Genomic DNA, 23,341 nt, shown 5'->3' on the forward strand with positions numbered 1-23,341 from the left:
GTGAGAACAGCATTAGAACAAACTCATCTTTATGTTTAATACACAGTCAAACTTCCCTCTTTGCTGGCCTTCAGAAACTTCTACAATAGCCATCAATCTTATTTTTAAAATTGTTTTACTTTCTTCTGTGGCCTAACACTTGGCAATTTTCCATTCCTCCTTGTTTATTCCTTCCTTGGCATTGTGAAGGCCAGTCAATGGTCAAGGCCTAGAACAAGCACAAAGCATGCCAGCTTTCTCCAGAAAGCAATTCTGCAGCACAACTCAGCTCAGATGTACAAAGCACACCTACAGCCATCTTCAAGACAGCAGTCCCTACTCTCTCAGTGAACGGTCCTGGCTTGAGCCTTTGGGCACTGTCTCTCCAGCTCTGCAGAGTCAGGGCTTTGTCTCACACCTGTCTGCTCTCCTACAGCACCCCCAAAGCAGAGTGCAATCTCACTGGTGTGCAGAACATACTGTACTCAAGAGGGATTTTTGAATTTGTTTATTTTTAAACACTCTTTGCTCATCATTGTGTCACTACTGATTTGTTCCTTCCCTGGTTATCACCCCAGAATCACAGAGTGAGTATTTTTGTCCATCAAATATTTGGAAAAGCAGATGGCTTCATTTAAGACTCGTGTAAGGTTTTGAGCCCTAGTCTACACAGGAAATAAGAGCAGCTCTCACATATATGACATCAGGTGATTAGAAAACCCTGTAAAACCTTAGCACATCCATTGATCATCTGCCCCTTCACACAGGCAGGCAAACAGGGATGCACAAATCTGCAGTCTGCACATTTCAGAAGCTTCAGATTGGATTTAGCAGCTTGTGAAAACCACAGAAACCTGAGTATTCGATAGAGATACTGATCATTAACCTTGCTCTAGATTTGTTTCACCAGTCCCAACCCAGCACTCCAGGACTGAAAGGAGGATTCTTACCTAAACTCTTGGCTACGTCCAAGTCCTGCTGCATGTATCCAGTGCTTTTCTCCGTGTTCCCAAGGGACCAGTACGCACTGCTCAGTGCGGAGAACACTGATCCCCGCAGCTTCAGGCTGCAAGTGCCAATCTTCAGGGCAGCCTCTAGCACCACCACAGAGGCCCCGTGGTGGCCTGCAGTCAGGAGCTCCTGGCCAATCACAGACACCACAACAAAAGGGCTCTTGTCCAGCTTCATCTTCTGCAGTTGTTGGTAGGTGGGCTCCAGGGACTCTGAAGCGCAAAACCGAAGACAGAGATACTCAGCAAACCAAGTTATTTTGCATCAGGAATCAACGTCACAACTCATCTTGATTTTTTCATAAACAAATGACACATGACTTAAGGGCCAGACAGCCCAAATCCAATGAAGATTTATTAAGGGAGCTTGGGGCTCAAAGTTACCATCTAAGAGCTGGCATATCAAGACAGATCACCTGGCAAGCTGCTGTTTGTCTTGCAGAAAGCACTTCAGGTAGGCAGCATAAGAATAGAGCTTAGAGCAGTCTCAGCACAGAGCAGTCTCATACTGAGCTCTGAAGTCTGGCCTAATGGCAGAAGGAATACAGAAGTTATCTGTGGAGTTTTGTAGGAAACTGGAAATGGGCCATCTGCAGTGTCTGAGAGCATTGCAGGTTTTGCTCTTTCAGCAAAACTTTCAGATGAATGTATGCAAAGTCTGTGCCTGACCAGATACCCAAGCACAGGATGTGTGCAAAGAGAGGTGACCAAAACTGCAGAAAGAAGCTGCTCCTTCTCCAGGAGACAGTGCTCCTGTGGCATGATAGCACTGGACCTGCCCAACTGCTTTGATTTGTCTAACTGCAGCAGGGAGCACAGTTAATACACAGCTGCAGGGCAGTCAGCCAGAGATCATCCTGCCAAATTTGAGGATGCTCCCACAGAATACCATATAACCTGCATTCTAAACAGCAGCCTTAGTACCTTTGGGTAGCAAATCAAATTGCATTCACCAGGTAACTGCTGTATAGGACAGAAACTTCCAGATTAATTCATTTTGGAAGATGGAGAAAAACACTGTAAAAAAGGAAACACCATCAAGGATATTTTTTCATTTCAGTGCTCCTTGGCTCCTCCTGTGGCCCCCAGCACCATCTGCTGAGGATGACAATTGCCATGTTCCCTCCTGACTAATAGCATTAGGGCACTGCACCACAAAGCCTGCAAGAGAAACAGAGCTAGGAGGAGACAACCCCCTTCCTCAAGAGAAAAAAAGATATTGGAAACAGGGACACGATGAAAGAGAGGCAAAACACTGCACAGCTCATATGGCTTCAAGGTCTCTGTGATTTCAAACACTGCTTGAACAGAAGTGAATTAGCAGAGCAGCCTTTTTGCCTTCTGGAATGCCATGTTTTAGAGACACTAGTCCCGCAGAAAACCCGCTGATGTGCTCTTCTGGGCAAACACTGGCCTGGGGCATTTCAGATGTGCTCCTCCCAACCAAAACATTGTGGGAAGGTGCTCCAGTAACAATACAGCCAGGGCCACAGCAGCACACACCTCTGCCTGCACTGATACTGGAGAAAGGAAAAACGAACAAGGACTCCATGGGAACTGCCGTACAAACCCAGTCTGATTCATCCCCAGTGGCCCTCAAGCTGGCTATCACCATCTTACTGTCCCACTCAACCAGGATAGTTTCTGTTCCTCCTGTAACTTCAGGCTCCATTCTTGGCATCCTCCTGACCCAGCAGAGAAGCCCAATCTTGAAATCTTTCCCTTGAAGCCTCCAGGTTCTCCTGTCCTCAGATGCTGGGACTGAAGCTCCCACCTCTGGCTACCTCAGCAGCTGGTCACACCCCGAGAACCCCCGTGTGCTTACCTCGCATGGGAGACTTCATGGCGGCCTCGACCATGCCGACCAGAAGCTGAAGGCTCTTGGGATCCTGCGCCAGCCCCGACGCAAACGCGGCCAGCGCATCCGCATGGCGTCCCAGGTACTGCAGGGCCACGCCCTGACGGAAGTATGCCTGCAGGAACAGAGGCAACAGCAATGCCCATCACTGAGCCATCAAACAGACACAAATAACACAGCTGACCTGATCTCATGCTGGTGGACAACAGGCCACACCATCGCACCCCGGCTTCTCTGGTCACGCTGTCTGCAATCAATGCCACCCGACACTGCAATCCGGTCTGTGAATCCCACCAGCGTGCATCCCCTCATTGTGATCACTTTTTGAGTTTTAGCAAGACCTCTGAACTGTTTTGGAGACCAGGGCTGGTCACTACTAGTAGGACAAAGCTTACCCCTTGGACTTGGCCAAATACTACTTCTTAACTGCTTATAACCAGATGCTTTTTCTCAAGACCCTCCTTGCCAGTCTTGGCTCACACAGCACAGAAGCAACCCACTTCTTCTCTCATCAGCTCTTGCCAACGAGTCCAATATCAATGTCCAGCACTAGCAGGGCCCAAAATGTACTGAAAGCTCAAGCTGCAACGAAACACAACACAAAGATGCAGCCAGGAGCTGAGCCTTCTTTCTCCACTCACATCCACTGAGGCAGACACTGTCCAGCACTGCCCCACTTGCTAAGTGCACTATATATATACAACACACACACACTTACACATGTGTACATTGATCCATACAAGCTTCTTAGACTAAAGCAAGACACTCATAATCCTGAAACTGTTTACAAGACTATTTTTCTTCATTCTCCAGAAAACCATTAATGGGAACCTGCAGTACCTTCAAAGTAACTTGTATCTGCTATCATTGTGTACCTCCATTTCTACATCAGCAACATCAATATGCAGCTGCAAAGCATTCCAAACAGAGCTCCCACATCTCCACACACTGGCATACCAGGAACCTACACACCAAGCAGGAACTTCAGAGACACGCTCTGCTCACACAACAAACACAGACAAAGCCCTGGCCCAAAGGGTATCCAGAGCTGCCTGGGAGATACTGGGGAAAAACAACACAGAAAACACAATCCAGTATTTACAAAGTACTCAGATATTTGTAGCACACATATCTGGACACTGTTATAAAAAGGTCTTGAATCTTTACGTACCTTTGATGCCTGTTAGTCAGGTTTTATCTTCATGCCCAGCTAATACCTTTCTAATGCAAATCTTTCTGTACTTTGAGTTCATTCAGACCTATTTCAATAGCACAAATATAGAGGATAAAGCATTTGTATTCTTTAAAAGTGCTTTAAGAACCAATACTGCTCCTTGAGATTTGCCCTCTTGGCTAGGACCTCATAACTCTCTCTTTGTCCAAAATAGCACAGAGACCTGCACTCAAGATAGATCATGTATACATCTGGGAAGTCTTTTTACTTAAACAGAAGAAATCTTTAATTAATTTCTGAACTCGTTAGAACATTCAGGCACTTTTGGACTCCAATCCAGGAAGGCAGAGATTAAGGAAAATCAGAAATGATGTGAGAAATTTAGAGACATGAATATTTAATTTCTTTTCCATTAGTAAGTCTTGATTGTAGAACCCCTTTTAATGAATTCAATGAAAGTAAAATGCTTTTCATTAACCTTTAGTATAAATGTGTTCTTATTGAACCAAACAAGGCACTGTACTGGAAACCCAATTCAGTGTTAACTAGATTACAAGCATGAAGCTTTAAATCAAAGAAAATACAAAGAACTAACAACACGCAGCAGCCACCAAGCACAAGTCCTCCCAGCAGAGTGTGAAGTGTCACCTAAATCATGCTGTACACTGCTAAATCTTGTTTTTGCAGAATTACCAGCTAATTACTTTCTTTACTGCCTGATGACAGAGGGAGACAGCAAGACTCTGACTGGGACCTTTCCAGCCCACAAGGCTGCTTGGTCCAGGACAGCTGTGCCTCTGGTTCAGCTCTCCATAAGGTGGGCATGGACATACAGCCAACAACACCGAGTTCCATGTGGTGTGTGGGCATCTTCAGCACCTTGTGCTTCACTGGCACATCTGGAATGCTGAGAAATGAGAATCCCCATCCTCTGAACCCTGCACAGGCTCCAGGTGACAGGAGGAGACAAGAAGAGCAAGACCCACAAACATACAGTTCAGTTCCGCACATTCTGAACATCCTTTATGGAAAGGGCTTTTATCCGCTCCGCACATCTATTCCTGGAAGTGCCCCTGGAAACTACTTAATTTGAATACAAACACAACATTCAAAGCCCAAAAGAGAAACCTATTAATCATAACAGAAAGTACAATTTTGGCCTATTTTTCTCCTGCAAAAAGACCCTTCCTTCCTTCCTCTTCCAGTTTCCAGCATACACAAGAATGCTCTCTGCACATTGTGTTCCCCATGGCCCTTTAACTAAGTAAATAAAAAAGCATTCACATCACCTATTTCCTCCCCAAGAGGCATTTCAGAAGTTAGTTTAGTATTGGAATGAAGACACTGTATCAAGGGGAAAAGTCTGGAAAGAGGAAATGGCGAGAATCACCCTTTGGAAGAGGAGAGGAAAAGGGAAGGCAGGGAGCCAGCAGCTGTAGCTGAAGGAATGAGCCAAGGAGCAGCTCCTGGTCCCGACACAGACAGAGCCCTCCCCTGCTGAGAGAGCTTTAAATTTTAAATCACATTATGTGAAGATACTACAGTGCTCACTCTACAGTAACAGTTATATTAATTTTCCAGTGATCCCCAATATGAAAAAACGATCAATTCCTTTTAAGAAGATTAAAGCAAGGAGAGAGACAATGTTTCACTAAAGACAAGACAGAAACAGCAGGTGTTTTCTAACCTGGCTCTCTGCATCCTCAGTGTAATACAGACAGCTGGAACCATCTTGTTCATTTTTGCAATTTCTGCACCACACTTTCCAGGAACAAGGCACTGTGCAAGGAGAAAGCCTCACTCTCAGCTGGAATTTGGCACCAGATGCATCTCTCTCAATGGGAACTCTTTTCTCCTGTCCTTGTGTTAGCAGGATGGACACAGCTGTGCTGTTCCCACCTCCAGAGCCGCAGCATGTCAGGGGTTCCCAGCACCTGCAGGCCGAGCTCTGCCCAGCACACCACTGCCCATAGGACAGGGAGAGCAGGGATGCAGCTCTTGTCAGCAAGAGCCTTTCGGGAAGGGACAAAGATTAAAGAGTCCAAAGCAGCTCTACAAAGCAGCCAATCTCATCAACTCCCCGCTAATGTGCTGGAGAGGCTGTTAAGTGAGCATTCCCACATCTCTGAGAATCAGACACCAGTGCAGGCTCACGCAGCCAGGTGGGCTCAGCCTCCTGCACAACAGGCTGTGCTTCTGCCCAGTTACCCAATTTCATGCAGCCAAGGGAAGGAGAGAGGATAAGGAACAGATAGAGCTTTTTATCCACAATGCCTTTGAAAGCACTGTTGATATTCTGGAAACAAAAATAAGTTACTCTAATTAATTAACTGACAAAATACATTTGGCACTTGAGACTTCTGAGCCATGCAAAACACTGTTCCTGTAACAGAGGCTGCTCACACTGCTGGCCACAGGACAGAACCCAGCGAGGTGAAATGGCATCCCTCCCAGCACAGGACTCAAAGGGCAATACGTCTTCCCACCTCTTTCAGGTTTTGCCACCCGTTTTTGCATACTTGCCTCTTTACCCCATGCTTTTCAGAACATTCCATGTTTTCACAGCTGGAATAAAGATTTTACTGCTTTGCCCTACCCTCCACTTAATTTTTCAAAACTTGTATGAGCACGAGAAGAGCACAGAGATGGCCCTGCCCCTCGGCCAGGGCAGTTCTGCGGGGCCAGCTGGTGGCCAGGCCACAGCACAGTCAGCATCTGCCTAGGCAGGCACAGCCCCTCTCTGCAATTCTAAGCACAAGTCCTATGTCTTCTGCTCAATTTATTGATCCATGTTGTTTCTGTACACACCAGTATTTTCCATATATTATTATAGTCCATTTAATGGAAAAGGAGAATTTCTGTCTGTCCTACTAGGAGCTGCCACTGGACTGATGGCTGCAGTGTCCAGACAACACATATAAACATGCTTATTAGCTTTTTTGATCCTCATCATTTGATAACCCATCTAGGTAACTGTTGAGACCCTGAATACTAGATTTCCCTGTGCAATCTGAAACAGGATTAGAATGCAAATGTCATAATTAAATGGCCAATACCAAGAGGGGAGCTAAATTTTTTATTAAATCTTCTGATATCAACATGCAAGAACTGTTTTAGGAAACAGTAATTGGTTTATAATTAATACAACATATGCAATGAAGATAAAAACACAGTACAAAGACACAGCATGTAAATAATGAATGGAACCTTTAAGTTCCCCAAGATTTTGCGAAAAAAACCCAAGTCAAGCTCCTGCACACAAGGAATGCAGCAACAGATTCTACATTTGGGATCTTCCCTCCCTGCTCACCCCCCTTTCTGCAGGGATCCCACTGCCATCACAGGCCACACTGCCCTGCCAGGGCTCACCTGGTCCCTCTGCCACCACATCTCACACCACAGGCTCATGGACATGGCACGGTGCTGGCCAACGTTCATTGGATAACAGAGACAGAGGAACAAAACTGGAACAGCATCAGAAGAACTTGAAGCAGAAAATTCCTGTCAACCAAACACGGAAAACTTGAAAAAAAGCACCTTGGTCTTAGACAAAGGCTGCCATTGTACACAGGGGAGGAAACTCAAGCCACCTTCCTGCTGCTGTCAGCTTCAGACCCTGGACAGCCGGCCATCGGGGCAGGAAAGGCAAACACACAGAAAATGCTTCTTCCATAATGCTCCCTTGGTTTGCCAGATCAGGATACGATGCCAAAAATAGCAGGAATAATCTCTGAGGCATTTAATGTTCTCAGTCTGCAGAACACCTCTTGTGCAGTCAGACCTACTGCCCCTCAGGGCCAGCTGCACCCACTGACCAGTGCTAGCCATGCGAGGGACCAGCAGAAGGGAGGGAATGTGTGAACAGCTGCCACAGCTTCTCAGGGCCAAGCACCAGGTTGAATCTGTCCTCTCCTCTTGTAACTGTTTTACAGCCAAATTTTAGAGAAAAATACGGACAAATCTCTGCTGTGGGATTTCAGGAATGCAAAGAGAGGGAAGACTGCACTTTAATTCAGAACACATGTAGCACATGCATAAATACTGCTGCTGACCACACCAGCTGAATTCCTGCTTTCCCAAAATTAAGGTTGCACCCCAGGTAACACTTTTCCTTCACCATCCTACATCTGGCTGACACCTGAACCACAGCTGTCAGCCTGCCCTGGAGAATCAGCACAACAGATTTGTTGTCTCTGCAGCTCTGTTTCTTTATGTCCTACCTGTTTCCAAGGTGCCTCTTACAGAACTAGACTACTTAGGAATGGAAATTTCCTCTAAGCTCCATTGAGCCTATAGAGAAAAACAAGTTGGTGGATGGGTGGGTGGGTGTAAAAAAATCTTGCCTTGTTTTATCCAAAGAGCACTTAATCATTCTTATTAATTGTGCACAATTAATTACCTGGTGCTTAGTTTACTTTTAGCACTGCACTATGATATAAATTGTAAATTTAATTATTTTCCCCAATCTGGGTACTCTTCCTCTGGACGCCAATACTGGGCCCTCTTGGCTTCACTCTCCATCTGTAAAATCCCTGTGTCTTGCACTTCCCAATTATCCTGCCTCCTCCTGGTTTTAGCTGCTGTTTGATTGCTGTGAATCCGAAAAGCATTTAGGGTTGTTTTGGAAATGCTCTTGACTGCACTGGGATAGCCGAGGTCATTTAACAACCCTTTAACAACTTCGGCTTACCATGATGAGGCACTTCATCCAAATGACTCAAAAACTCTAACTGCTGAAAGTCAGATAAACTTTGATCAGCAAATGGTGATTTGATGACAATGTAATATAATAATACAGTAACATAATAATATAAATATAATAAAATATAATAATAAAATATAATAATAAAATGACAAGAATGAGTGAAGTGCAATATTTTAAACTAGCATTTCAGGATTTTAACACAGTTTTTCCAGCACAACAGACAGACTCCACAAAAGCAACAGCTCTGCATACAACCAAACATTCCAAGAGAAGTGAAATGCACCCCGAGAGCCACCAAAATTACACTGGGCTTTGTGGAAAATAAGTCCTAAAGCCACTTATTTATCACACATCTCCATGGGTCCATTATCAAGACTGCCCTGATCTTTAGCTACAGCCTTTCTTACTGGTGAAGCAGAAAAAAAATCTGAGCCGTACAATCTCCAGGAGAGCAGAGCAGAAGACGAAAGCAAGATGAAATACACAGCAGTTAGAACACAGGGTAACAGTGACTGCCATGTGCTCACAGGTGGGGGGCTGCAGGTGTACCTGCAGTGGGGAGCTGTTCCACATTCCCTGGAGAAGCACCTGATGCTCAGCAGGGACTGTGACAGAGAAGCCCAGCACAGACATGGGTTCCTGCCTCTTGGCTCACCGTCTCCCTGCCATCGCCCAGCCAGCACCGCCTGCCAAGGACAGAGCTGATGACAGGGAAGAGGGGAAAAATCAAATTTGCAAAAGTACTAAACATATAAATCTCTTTGGCCCAAGTGAACGTGGGAAAAATTCTTCAGCAGGGGCGTCCCATTTAGTAAGTTTTGCCAGATCATTACTCTTGTAATGCAAAGGGGAGAAACATCAACACCATGTTTCCCTACAATGATTCGCCTCCTTTATCACAGATCTCTGAAGCACCAAGTAATTTAGTAGTTGCTATGGAAACTGCTAGTTTTATTGAACAGCCCTGAAAGGGTCAAGAGGTACCATCAAACTGGCCAATTGTAAATTATTTCCCTGCTAAACATCTGCTTTATTTTAGTTGCCCGACCACTTCTCTGTTTTGCTGTTAGAACAGTATCTGGATGGACTCCAGAATAGGTGTCATTCTTCAGTGAGGCTGCAACAGCCAAGTCCAAAAATAGCGATTTTCATTTTCTAATACACTGCAAAATCCATCAAACAAAGGAGCCCTACTGAGGGCACAATAGCAAAGGACTGGGGACTCTTCTTTCTTGCATACATCATCACCAACTTGAGGCAGTGGTAACCAACACAAAAAACTGATTTTTACCGTGATCCCTGGGGTTTTCACACAGCTGCTTGCACCAGCCACAAGATGAACAACCCATCAAACTGATCCACTTGTGTCTTCAGAAAAGGGACAAAACATCAGCAGAAGAACACCCTGCCCCTTCTCAACAAGTACCCAAGCTCTTCTCAGCTTTGCAACCCCAAGAAAGGACGGAAAGGGTCAGTTGCCAGAAAGGGTCTGTGCTTTAGGAACACAAAACATTGCATTGCCTGTACTGGACTACCAGAAAACAATGTAATCTACCTTCCTTTACTCACCACACAAAAAATGGCACCAGAGATTCCAAATGCTAGTTAGCAGCTTCTATTCCTACAGGCCAGGAGAACAGCAGGAGTACTGGCTGCATTTCCAGCTTCGCTATTGAACTCACTTGATTTGTGTCAGTTCCATAAAAGCGCCAGATTTCTTATTATTCACATTTATTGAATGTGTGTCTATGGAGCAAGGCTTCCTCTGTGGAGGACATGAGCAGCTCCCCTGTGCAGAGGCACTCCCTGTGTCTCTTCCACAGACAGAAAGCTGCCCTAGGCAACATCACCTGGAAATCCTTATTAAAGTTACCTTTAATGTTATCTTTAAGTAACCTTTAAGTTACAACTGTACTTAATTAAAATAACTGGAGTGGGCAGGAGAGAGCATTTTATTACAGAACATACCTGAATTTAAGAGGCTGCATGCTTTCTAATGACAACCATGCCTAAGTTCTGTGCCCAGGGTAAGCCAGTAAAGGGCAAGCTCTCTTCCCTCCTCATACATTCTCTCTGTTCTTCATCTGGCTGAAATTATTCAAGTGATGACAAAAAAGCAAAAGCTGTGTCTATGTAGACAAGTTCTGGTCTTTCTCACATATCCTGTGAACTCCATTACTTGTGTAAAGTCTTGGCTTGGAAGAAAATATTCTAAGTTCTGAGGTATTTGGCATGCCTTGGTATGGTGACTCCAGCCTTGATTCAGATTTTCCATCCCCAGGAATCCCAGAAGAAATGAAGACATTTTTCTGTACATCCACAGGAAAATTTCTCCTTCGTCAGGAGATGAGTTCATACTATTAATTTCAGTTCTCTTTTCTAAAATTATCCACCACAGACTAGAACTTCCACACACTGGAACACAGCAGATACTGGAGCACTGCTCTGTTGGGACACTCAGCAGAAGGGCTTCTCACATGGCCAGGGCTTGCCTGCAGAGCACAAGGCTGGACTCCTCAGAAAGTTATCAGGGCTGTATAGAAACTCCAAATCATGCAGACATAGCCACAGAGAGATCAAAACTAAGAAGAAATGTTTGATATGTCACAGTTCCTTCCAGCTAACAGGAACTCATCTGGACTCTGATGCAGGCAGGTGTCACATGGTAGAAGAGCTTCCCTACGAACAAATATGAGGGGACATGCTAAGCCAAAAGAGATCCTTCACTTTCAGAGGCATGGTTCAGGAATGCTGGAGGAGAAAACCAAGCAGTGCCCTGCTCAAGGACCACAGCCTGGCCAGAGAACAAGGGAGTCCCAGTTCACCGGAGCTGCTCAGCAGCAGAATCATCCAGTGTGTTAATTCTCTCCTGACTAAGAGACATGGCAACTGCCCTTACAAAACCAACAGCTTGAGGCTTATGGTAGTGAGATCCATTCAACCTTCTGCCACACAACACCCCACAGTAACAGTTCCACTTCAGCCAGGAGCCCCTGGGCACAGGCAGAACACCGAGCTCCAGGCATGCACCATCGGCACAGACCTCCTCAGATGTGCCCCGAGGACCCCCTAAGTGTTTCCTGCAACTTCCACTGGCCTCTCTTTTGGCATTTCCGAGAGGATGTTCTGACAACCAGGTCACTGCTGTTCAGCTGCAGCATTCGTGCAGAGTAAATACAGCTACAGTGAAAGCTGTGTCTCTAGGGAAGGAGAAAGCTCACAATAATTACAGCTTGCTGAGAAACCACCAGCAATGGAGATGGCTGTAGACTCTTTCCTGTCTGTGAATTGTACAAATCTGAACTTTGGATGAGAGGTTTAACACAGTAAGCGCCAGGCAAGTCTCCCCCACAAGGTACCAAGAGCAAGCAGGAGAACAAAGAGCAGAAAGCACTGCCTGCTGCTTGCCACCGGCACGCAGCCCTGTCAGAGTGCCAGGAGGAGGACAAGCAGGCTTAGTGAATAATTGAAGATACAGTGATGAAATCTCAGAATGTCAGAGGCATAATACAGTTTTGTAGGTTTCATCATGAAGCCCTGAATTCCCAGATAAGACACACTGAATAATTTATCCCTGTGTCAGTACTGGGTCATCAGCTGTTCACTCACAGCACACTTCAACACACTTGAACAGGTCTGAACAGACTGAAGAACAGGGTCCAGAGGGAAGAGGTGAGGAAAACTCAACCCACTCACCCTTCCAAACACTAAGTTCAGATAAAAATGTGTTGACCCCTCAGTCATGTCCTGTGCATGAGGTCCCACAGGTTCTGAACCTGCTTTAGTGCTGCCCAGCACCACCCTGCCCCAGTGCTGCTCCTCAGCACAAGAGACCGGGGAACCCTCCCGAGCTGGCTTCAGGCTGGATCTGCCACCCTGTCACCCAAAATCAGCATCTCGAAGGCCCCAGCCACAGCTCTGTGCCACTAAATACCGCTCACTCACCAGAGCAGGTGATGAACACTGCACAGCTTTTGCCGAGACATCATTTGGAACTTGCCAGGCAGCTATGTGCACTCAGATTTTATTGGTTTAGTGTTAGTTTTTTCACATTTTTGGCATTCACTGTTAGGCAGTTACCTGTGCAGCAATCCACACCCAGCCTGTTTAGTCAGTAACTGTATGGCAGCAGGTAAAAATCCTGGCATTTCCAAGTGGAATTCCAGAATCGCCACACCCAACCACCCATGATGGGATCAGAGAGCACAGCTCAATCTGTCTGGGCAATCTGCTTTCCTAGAAGTCTGCTTCAGATAATATGAGCGCACAGGCAGGTCACACACAACAAAGCTTGTAGGATTTAAATCAATTCTCAACCATCAAAGACTTTCCCACATACTAATATCCTGAAACAGCCCCCATCAATACTGACTGACCTGGTAGCATGAGTAATTACCTCCTAGTTCATCCTTTAAATGACAGAGGAATCCTTCCCAGCTGAGCTATTCCCCTGAGCATCTCCCTGGGAAGAAGGAGCAGTATTCAGAAGCAGAGCTGCATGCCTGTAGCTTTCCCTGTGGAAAACGCAAGCAGTCACCAAGGAATTCCCCTTTCCACCTACGCTGACAGGATTTTTGTAATGTATCAGATTATTTGAGGGGAAAAAAATTAAATGTGATACAACTACACTTGCACATATTCTTATGGCTTTCAGAATAATAATTTTTTGTACTGTTTCTATTAAAAATATAATTTAAATGGAAGGGTCTAGAATAAATTGCAGTAAATTTCCTGAGGCATTAATTACATCCATTCATTATTTGTAAGATACAACAAACTTTTCAAAGACTCTTGAATGTCATCACTGATACAGTGGGATTTGTGCACTGGTGATTGTCAGTAACTGGATAGAGTCAGAAAACACCTGGGTGCTAAAAAGGCAAGGAAAATGTTTCAAAAAGAAATGGAAAGCGGCACTTAAGAGTCTGTAAAGAACTGGTCATTTAAATGACAACGTGCCAGACAAAGGCAAAAGATAAGGAAAGAATGAAGAAATCAAATTCACTTAAGTGAGCACGTGTGTGCACTCATGAATATGCAACAGAAAAAAGACAGCCAGTCACAGATCAATCATGCTAACAGACCATATGAACATCAGAAAATGCAGGTCTGAGATAATGTGTATCCAGTGGGATAGAAACAGAGACATAAGCAAAGGTACAGCTGCCACAACTGCACCAGTGTCACTATGTCCCCATACTGTCCTGCAGCAAATTTTTCTGCATATCAGTTAAGCCGTCTTTCATTTAATTCTTGCCTAATTAAGTGAAAAACAAGCACATCATCCTTTAGGTCTTTGTTAACACTTCAGTAAATAATTCCAAGCTTTTCTCTCATTATATGACAATCTTTCAAGGCATCTGTTCTTTCTCATCACACATCTCTAACTACACTTCCAATCAGGGTGCCACGGCTCAAGAAGGACATCACTGTGCAAGATGACAACCACCACACTGGGTCTGACAAAAGCTCCTGCAGACCTGCAGGTGATTCTGGCCTCAGCCAGCCTGGATCCCCTGGGAAGAGCAGGACAGGCATGCAGACCTCAAAGCCCTTTTCCACTCCACTGTCTGTGACTCAGTACAGCCTGGAAATGGCAAGACACAGAAGCTCCATCACAGCCCATGGCTGAGTAGGGAAGTCCTGCAAAGCTCTGTTCTTCACTGAACCAGACAATGAATAGGTGAAAGTTAAAAACACCTCCTGAAAAATGAAACAATTAGGAAGTGCCTTTTCCTGGGAACACGCTGCTTTCACAGCAGCATGACAGAGGTTATTTTGAACTTATTACTTCCACTGGAATCAGCTGTAAGTAATTAAATTTAGTCACAGAAGTCTGATCTATAAATGGAACCTACAGAAGCAATTACCAGATATTCCACTGGATCAGGAAGCATCTGTTTGATGTAAACTGAAAAGAACATTATTTATATTGCATGGGAAGTCACAGTAACATGGTCCCCTTACAGAGATTTGCTTAGAAAATTACAGTTTTCAGTCAAGACAGTCACAGGTTATAAATTCCAGCCATGCTCTGCTCCTTCCACTTGAACAGTCTCATGGGCAAAAAAGACAATCGTATGACACAATTTAAAAGGACTGTTTTGGCTCCTGTTCTGCACTCAGAAACCACATGAAGGAGGAGCTAATTAAGCTTGCAAGAGATGGGGTGACTAAGCATCAAGATTTTTAAAATAATATATTTTGATACCTCATTTTGTCTGTTTGAAATCCAGACTATGCAGAATCTGATGGATCCATGAACACAGTGGGTTTCTCTCAGCCCAGCCCCTGAGCATGCACTTTTTCCCTCCTCAAACCACCACTGTACAGCTGGACTTGATCAGGGAAAGCTTGCAGGATTTTGTATTCCTGAACACAGAGGTGCAGCCTGACAACAACTGAGGACACCAAACTGAGTGGGGAAGTGGACATTTGGGAAGGGAGACCCAACCTGCAGGAAGACCAGGGTAGGCAGGAAGAGCATGCGAACAATTTTCTACCTTTCTGCACGAAGACACTGAAGTGCAGCACCAAGTTGTGCAGGAGAATCCTGTTCTCCCTTGTCAAGAGATGAAGAGCTTGCGTGCCTGCTAGAAGTGAGATGTGCCACATGCTCATCGAATTTGAATCCCCATCTGGAGTTGCAGCCCAGGCAGCAGAAGGTCACCACAGTAAACTCCTCTGTGCCCAGACATCAGCATTGCCATCAATATTTCAACGCTGCCCTTCATGCTACGGGCAAGGATAACAACCTACTCTTCAACACAATTTCTTTTACTTCACAGAGGAAAGCAGAAACAATATTTTGTTAGGAAGTGCAACATAATTAACAGAGTAAAAACGATCAAAACTACTGCGCCTTGTAAAATCTTTGCTTGGTTATAAGGAGTTCTTTGACTACTAATGGCATTGTGCAATGAGGTCTGCAGCAGCTTGGCAGCCATTAGCAATAATTCACTGCCACAAGGCACTTCTCAACCAACATATTCAGGAATCACAATTCTGAAAGCTTTTCCTGCTCAATCTCTGGGCATAAAAATATGAGAAAAGCAGAGTAGCTGTGAGGAATGAACACAGATCCGCATCAACTGAATATAATACAGAGAATTGTTTATAAATGTTATAGGCATTCACTATCAGATGTTCTAATTTTTTTCTATAACACAAAAAATTGATCTTTTGATATGTATCATTTGATAAGGAATGTTCTAGGGTTATCCCTTACTGGGGCTGAACACAAAGATTCTGCACATGTTTATGCTACTGGGGCAAAACTGCAAACACAGAGCCAAGCTCTGAAAAATGGCCATGCGATAGTTCTCGCACAAGGCAAGTACAGCCAGAAAATAAGTCAAGCATACTTCAGCATATCAAGAAATCCTCTAGCAGTCTCTTCAGGGAAACTAACTTAAGCCTGAAGCCTCTTAAACCTGCCCAGGACAAAGCTTTTTGAGGACCATCTTGATATTTGCATTCTGACATTGTGTTAGAAGTCTCTCCTTAATAAAAACCAAACCAAAAACCCACAAACAAAAACTTTTACCAGAAAACCTGAAAAATTTCCCATCTGGGAAAACCTGCCCCCTGTAAGACTGCCTGCTTGTCAGCCAACCATCAGCTGCTGTCCTACATCAACACTGGTAAATATCACCTCAGACAATGGGCACTTCTCACACCAGATCCCTTCTTTGAGGAAAGCAGCTTATAAACAACGATGCTGACATGTAATTCTGTGACTGTGAATTTCATGTGCACCTGGGAGATTCAGTATAGCAATCCAGGGGAAAAGCAGTCAACAGCCACTATATCTCCAAAAAGAACATCTGCTCCATGCCCAGCAGACACAGCAGTTCCAGCCACAGGCAATTCTCAAGCCTCATGCAGCACCTTACCCCTGCCACGTCTCATCTCTCGTCTATCTTAGAGAGGGATGCAGCAGTTACAGACCTGGGTAGGAGTAAATGTTCCTTCAGTAATTCAGTCCCATTTAAAAAAAATGAAAAAGTAATTCAGCAGGGTCTGAAGGTTTCAATTTCAATCATCTCCCCTTTGCCCTTTCACGTGACTACTCCCAAAGGAAATTCCGCTTCGAGGCATCACTATTTCATGTACCTGAGTCAATAAGCCTCTGCTCTGAAATACACAATACCAAGAGCATACACTATCCCATTGCCTTTAAAGATACCCATCCCTACCCTACACATTTACACTGATCCTCTCTTTTGTACACAAGACTCAGTACATCACCTGCTAAGCATCTCCTCACATCAGGTACACTCATGACCTGCCTTATATCCCCAGCTCCTCCTGGCTCGTGTGGCTGAGCACAGCCTCCAAGAGCAGGGACAAAGTTGACCCACAAACAGGTTATTTATTATTCCCAGCTACACAGGAAAAAAATAGTGCACTACGACAGATTGTACTGGCAAAGATATGTTAGATAATGTAGAAGATTTGCTTTAAACTACCAACAAGGTAGAAAATGCAGTTAGTGATGACAACAACCCTCCTCCCAAGCTTTTATATTTTATATTATAAGCAGGTGGGAAAGAAAACTTTCAAGCCACCATTTCAGTTAAAATAGATCCCTAGCTTGAAGGCAAAGAAAGATTCAGCTGCAACTGAAGTCTGGAATTTCCAGCACATTTTTTGCATTTATTAAGATATTATTAACATCAGTAGAGAAGATAACCAGTCAATTCATACAGCAGCCCAGACTCATTTAAAGGTTGTTAAAAATGCAATTCAGTGGCAGAGGTAGGAATGTAGCTGCCATGAAATGCAGAGCACAAGCACCTGGCAGAAGGCATGAAAGCAGCATACTGGAAATATCATCTAAAATAACACTAATTTCTGCAATTGCTGTTTCTGGAAGTAAGGTCCTAGATCCCACTTTAAAGTCTAGGCAGTCCCAACTGCTGCACCAAAGCAACACAGCTACTGATTCTGTGAGTAGTCATTTTCAGAAATCCCAAGTACCTGCAGCAGGACAGTTGCCACAGAGAGGTGACCTCTTCTCAGACTGATCACATTAATCTGATGAAAAAGCCAGGAAAGGCCTTTTTCTGACGATGCCCTATTCACTGCTCTGTTCAGCAAGTCCCACCCAAGCTGGATGGACCCTGCAGATGCAGCCACAGAGGCCAAAGGGACATTAAACCAGAGAGCCATTGCTGTACCAATCTCTGCTTTACGTTCCTACCTCCATTTGAAACATTTCATGTGCATTCATCAGTAAATTAAAAAGCAATAGCTCAAGTCACTGGATTTATGGCAAGAGACAACTGAACACCAGAACTCATTGTTGGGAAATTTTCCTATTTAACAGCTGTTTGCGCCTTTCAACTGTAATTCCATTGCCCGAATCATCCCACATCGAATAATCTCTCCCTGACACATCCCTGTTTATATACATTCCATAATCACAGACTTTTATGTTCCCCATTCAGTCAGTTATCCAAATGATACAAATTCAGCCCCTTTGATCTCTCTTCATACATCAGTCCCTCCAGGCCCCTAATCACTTTTTTCACTCTTCTCTGAACTCCCTCCAGTAATGATGTGATTCTAATCCTCTGAAAGGAGAGGGTTTTGGCTCCAGTTCTTCCCACAGATGCGAGCAAACTAATTCAGAGACTCCACAAGCTCCGTGCATTGCACTGTCACCAGCCTCCACACATTAGATTGTGACACCAAAACAAAGATGGAATTGTATTGTGAATGCTAGAGAGCCAGAAGCTGAAAGGAACCACAATAAAAATTAAAACAATGAACTGATCAGTGCTTTATACAGTCACCAGGACTTTAGGGCAGTTTCCTGCTGGATGCAATGACGAAGCCAGGGTTACTGCCCAAGGTTTTACAGAATTACAGCTCCTGTAGCAGCCTCATGATAAATAAATATTCCAAGAAAATGGTGCACAGAGCAAGGCCCAGGGCCCTGCCCACAGCCTGAGAGCTGTTTCATAGTTACCATTCCACCCTGCAACAGCTGCAAGTGATATGAACCCTGCTTAAACTGATCAAATGCCCTTCATCCCACCAGGGGAGGAGACACTATTCGTACCTCTTCCAAAGGCCCTGGCCAGGGTGAGAGCCTCCAGAGGATACACATGACCAGTCTGCCATCATTCAGAACCAGTTTTGAACAATTTCCAAACTGAACTACAACAAATCAACTCCAATTTGACAGACAGTAAGTAAATAACCTTTAAGTTCTATCCACAGAAGTGTTGCCTGATTAGTGTAGTCTTTGCTACAGTTCTGGCAAAGGAAGGTACGCCAGAATCCACAGGACTTGCCTGTTGCAGAAAACTTTCCATTTTATGCACAGGGATTACACTGGGTCCCTAATCATACTGGAATTGCAGGTATCCCAAGGGCACACCACCGCCTCACCTCTGGGAAGATGCAGATCTCCTGACTTTTTACACATCACGTGAAAGCCAGAAGAAGCCTTATGCAAAAAACAGATGGGAGAAACAGCTCAAAATGCTGCATTTCAATGATTAAAAGGTATCAGAGTAAGAGAGAGACAGCTTGTGTTGGGCCACAAAACATTACATCTGAGAATGTATGTCTGGGAGGGCACTGGGCTGTGAGCATAGAGAAGATGGAATTCATCAAAGCAGGATTCAAAACAGAAAAATGCTGATGGGAGCAGGATGATGGGAATTGCAGGCACAGCAGGAGCCGCCATCTCAGCACCACTGTAATGGGCACTGGTGATGTGTCTCCATGGCAGCGGGGGCTGCGGCAGAACCGCTGCAGGAGAAGGGACAGGAGGACACACTTCAGCAGCAGCAGACAGGTTCCTTCCCTCATATGTTCCTAAATGAGAGACTTGAGACATATGGAAATGAAAACACTCCTGGAAGTCGGTCCATAACAAAGCCAGTTCCTGATCCTCAGTCCCTCAGACTTCCCCTTCAGATGGAGGCACAGAGGAGAAGGAAGCACAGGGCTGCAGTGTAAAAACCCCACGATAAGAACCTCTGAAATAGGGGTTAAGGGACAGCTGATTTCAATGCAGCTTTAAGTGACCTTTTGCACAAAACAAAAGCATCGGTGCTGTCTGCATTCAAACTGCCTAATGAGACCAGGCTGAACACCTCAACAGATTCAAGGCTGGTCAAGTGAGAGCCTGAGATTAGCTCAGTTGGTTAGAGCATGGTGCTAATGATGCCAGGATCACGGGGTTATCCCCATATAGGCTGTTCACTTAAGAGTTGGACTTGATGATCCTTCTGGGTCCCTTCCAACTCAAGACAATTCTGTGACTCTGTGACAGAGTATTTTCCAATGAAAATATGTATCAGGCAAAGTATCCATCCCACTGGAACCTGTACTGGTCAAATGGATTCAATTGGACATGGCAAATGAAACAGCAGCAAATACAGAGAGTGGGAACACCTCCTTGTAATACCTCCACTCACTGTCATAACCCAGACAGACACGGGGTACAGCTTCATGTGAAGATAGTGATCTTTTGGACACTTGGTACAAATGGCATGAGACACATTCTAGCTCCAAAGGGATGAACCAGTGCATCCATGTACACAGCACCATTACCTTGGGGTAGGGTCCAGGGTTTCTAGGATTTACTACAGAAGCCACAGACTTTTCATGGAAGTAGATAGTTCAGCCATTATCAGGACCATAAGGACTCCAGCAGTCTTGTTAATAATGTCTCTGGAAATGATTCCAAGATTTGAGGTCACTTTTGCTGCAATACAATGCAAGTGAGTACAGGTTAACATAGCTAACATTTATAACTGGGTGAATCCTAGTTTCAACTGCCTGTTGGAACAAAAATGTAAATTAGTCAATGCTGAGATGATTAACAAGACAAGATTAAGGTTAAAACTAGAAAATCTATTAACCTGTTTAAGAAGTAAACGTGGCACCTGGCAGGTCATCAGTCTTTTAAGCCCCTGGGGTGTAGATGCTTTCAGCAAATAGGAGACTGAGCAAGGCAACCAAAAGCTCTCTGTGAAGGCTAATGGATCTGTTACTGCCTTGCCACATCAAAAGGGACATCACTTCTCCCTAAACTCAGCAGAGTGAGCCACAGACCATCCTCTCACCTTCCACTGCTACAGACTCAACGTACCACAACCCCTGGATGGGGTAGGATCTGAGAAGCTAGTAAGAGGTTTGACATACAAAAAGAAGCACAAAGAAAAGAAATCAGCATTGAGAATGGCAGATTCAATTTCATGTCTATATCCTAACAGCTATGAAACAAAAGTTTTAGTCAGAAAACTATATTCACCCATTCTGCTTGTCCTAGTGTGCATAGATGCTTGTCATTCAACTGTCACACTTATCCATTCACTGTGTATTGTGAAAATAATTGCAAAGAATTTTAATTATGCCTCAGAAGACACATCATCTCCAGGAGAGAGAGACACATGGTCCACCTGCATCTTTGAGTCTAATTTCCCTTAGGAAAATTTTCCTCTAATGCATTATTTCACATCAGACAGCCTACTACACAGAGCAACTCGCCAGACTGCACTAATTGTTAATAGTTTGAGGTTTATCACGTCCTGCTTTTTAAAGCCATGTACAGAGCCAGTCAGGATTGTGAGAGGACAAAGACAACCTATTCAGAGGGATGCTGACCTACAGAAATAAGAAAACAAATGCTGAAGATGGGAAAATTAAGACAAAAAAGACAGTGATTAAACCTGTATCCCTGAGCCTCAGTCTTAAGCATGACTGTAACTGGGCAGCTCCCATCTCAATGCCATCAAGTCTTTGCCTGAGATCAAACTGAACAGGGTATTTTTGCTCCTAAGACCTTGGTTCTGTAATAGTGAGAACCTAAATGCATTACTACGCTCCCAGGACTTTTTCTGTGCATTGAAGAAAACTAGGGAAAAGTTTAAATAATTGTAGCTTTGGGGAACTTTGTGTCTCCCTCATTGAGTGCCTGTGCAAAATAGTAAATATTTCTCTACATTTCTTTACCCACCAAAACACAGACCTAGTCATTCTAATCACTGCTCACATCAATATCCAAAACAAAAGACCTCCAGATTTGGAAGAGAGAGGATTTCATAGGCAAAAGGCTGCAGAGAACAGTGCCCAGGCCACCAGAGCTCCTCCTTACTAATTATCCCAGAGTGTCCATTTGCTGTGTAACCACGGGAGAAGTGTGTCAGCCTGTGGCAAAGCTGTCTTCAGCAGCTTATGGAATGTTTCTCCAAGCCCTGATGCAATTAACTGCCAGGAAAGTGCTGAGGCAAGCAGAATTAGGAAGCTATAACAAATCAAGTATATAATCCTACAGCATTTACATTTAAAACAGCTGAATTGCTTTTAACTCACAGAGCTGTAGCATGTTTACAGTTTCATTTCATCTGATCTAGATATCCTATTCCCCAACTAGGACAAATAAAAAAATCCAGTTTCAAGGCCAAAATGGGGAAAGAATCAAAAACAAGGTACAGCTCTCCAGAGCTCCCTGACCTAGGTGGCAAGACTGGCCATCTTGAAACACCAGCACACCCTCAAAGTCAGGTGCAAACACTCAGAACCACTAAAATAATCATAATTACCCCAGAAATTCTTGTTTAGATCATAGAAGTTTGAGTAAAGTACAATATGGAGATTGCTGGGTCCAGGAAACACTTTCCCATAAAAACAAGCATGCACAAACTCCAACATTCTTGCTGCAATATCCAACTAGCTGCGGAGAGAGAAAAGCAACTGCTAATAAAGTGTTAAAAAGCTTTGTGGTGGGAGAGGGAGGAGGTATGAGGGGAAATGGACATTTCCATAGACTCTGAAGATTTTTAAGGAGGTCTATTAAGAAAAGCCCAACAAACCACAAACACACACACCTATTTCTTAAAAGACAGTAAAAGCAAGGTTTGACAGAGTCTTAAGCTTAATCTACAGTGTCAGAAAAATAATATCCACTACTCAACATTAATGTCTTCAGCAATCCTGGCATAAAATGGTTGGGCAGACCCAGATCCAACAGCTACTGAGGATGATGGAATTACTCTGCTAACTTAGCTGACTTTTAGCCTGGACTGTTGGATGGTCTTTGCTGCTACTGCTCAGAAGATAATGCCAATTAGAAAGGAAAGCAGCACAGAGAATCCACCAAATGCTTTTAACTTCTGCCAGCTCCACAAAGAGCAGAATTAATGTTTAAGAAAAAACATATAAAAGTGACACCTGTACTCATCACCATCTAACCAGCTGCATCACAACTGGGACGCCCTGTGAGCAAGTGCTGACAGATTTCTGATTCCCACAGCTTGCCTTCCCACCCTTCCCCAGCACAGGAAGATGCAGGACACCCAGGAGGGCTGGCCTTGCTGCCCAGCTCTGCACAGCCACTTGCACTGCTTTAACTGCAGGAGTGCTGTGGATTTCAAAGGATCGTGGACTTGTTTAGAGTCACCCAAGCTGGAGCACAGCTGGGGCTCATGCCCATATGGCAAATTTCTCTTTTTAATCTAACTTTGATAGTGAGATGTGTTAAATCTTTGATTTTATTGGCAGATACTGACTGTATTTGCCTAACCTCTGAAGCCTGATGATTGACAGTGTTAATGTACTTTTTAATAGATGAAAAGGGAAATGACAGCTTT

At 44.3% G+C, this 23,341-nt stretch overlaps 1 protein-coding gene across 4 annotated transcripts in view; it reads right to left on the reverse strand.

Moving 5' to 3' along the window:
* The window catches only part of TTC28 (tetratricopeptide repeat domain 28), a 104,868-nt gene that overhangs the window by 45,081 nt on the left and 36,446 nt on the right, over nt 1-23,341 (reverse strand). For all 4 annotated transcript variants that reach the window (XM_088064801.1, XM_005524337.3, XM_088064800.1 and 1 more), the window contains 2 exons: nt 2,815-2,962; nt 930-1,202 (listed from right to left, as the gene is read on the reverse strand). In XM_088064801.1, coding sequence (XP_087920927.1) covers nt 930-1,202; nt 2,815-2,962 — 421 coding nt within the window. The remainder of the gene's footprint in view (nt 1-929; nt 1,203-2,814; nt 2,963-23,341) is intronic.

Source organism: Pseudopodoces humilis, chromosome 20 (assembly GCF_049639895.1).
Source record: "Pseudopodoces humilis isolate 2021_Gansu_Grassland_sample_001 chromosome 20, ASM4963989v1, whole genome shotgun sequence".
Taxonomy (NCBI): Eukaryota; Metazoa; Chordata; class Aves; order Passeriformes; family Paridae; genus Pseudopodoces; species Pseudopodoces humilis.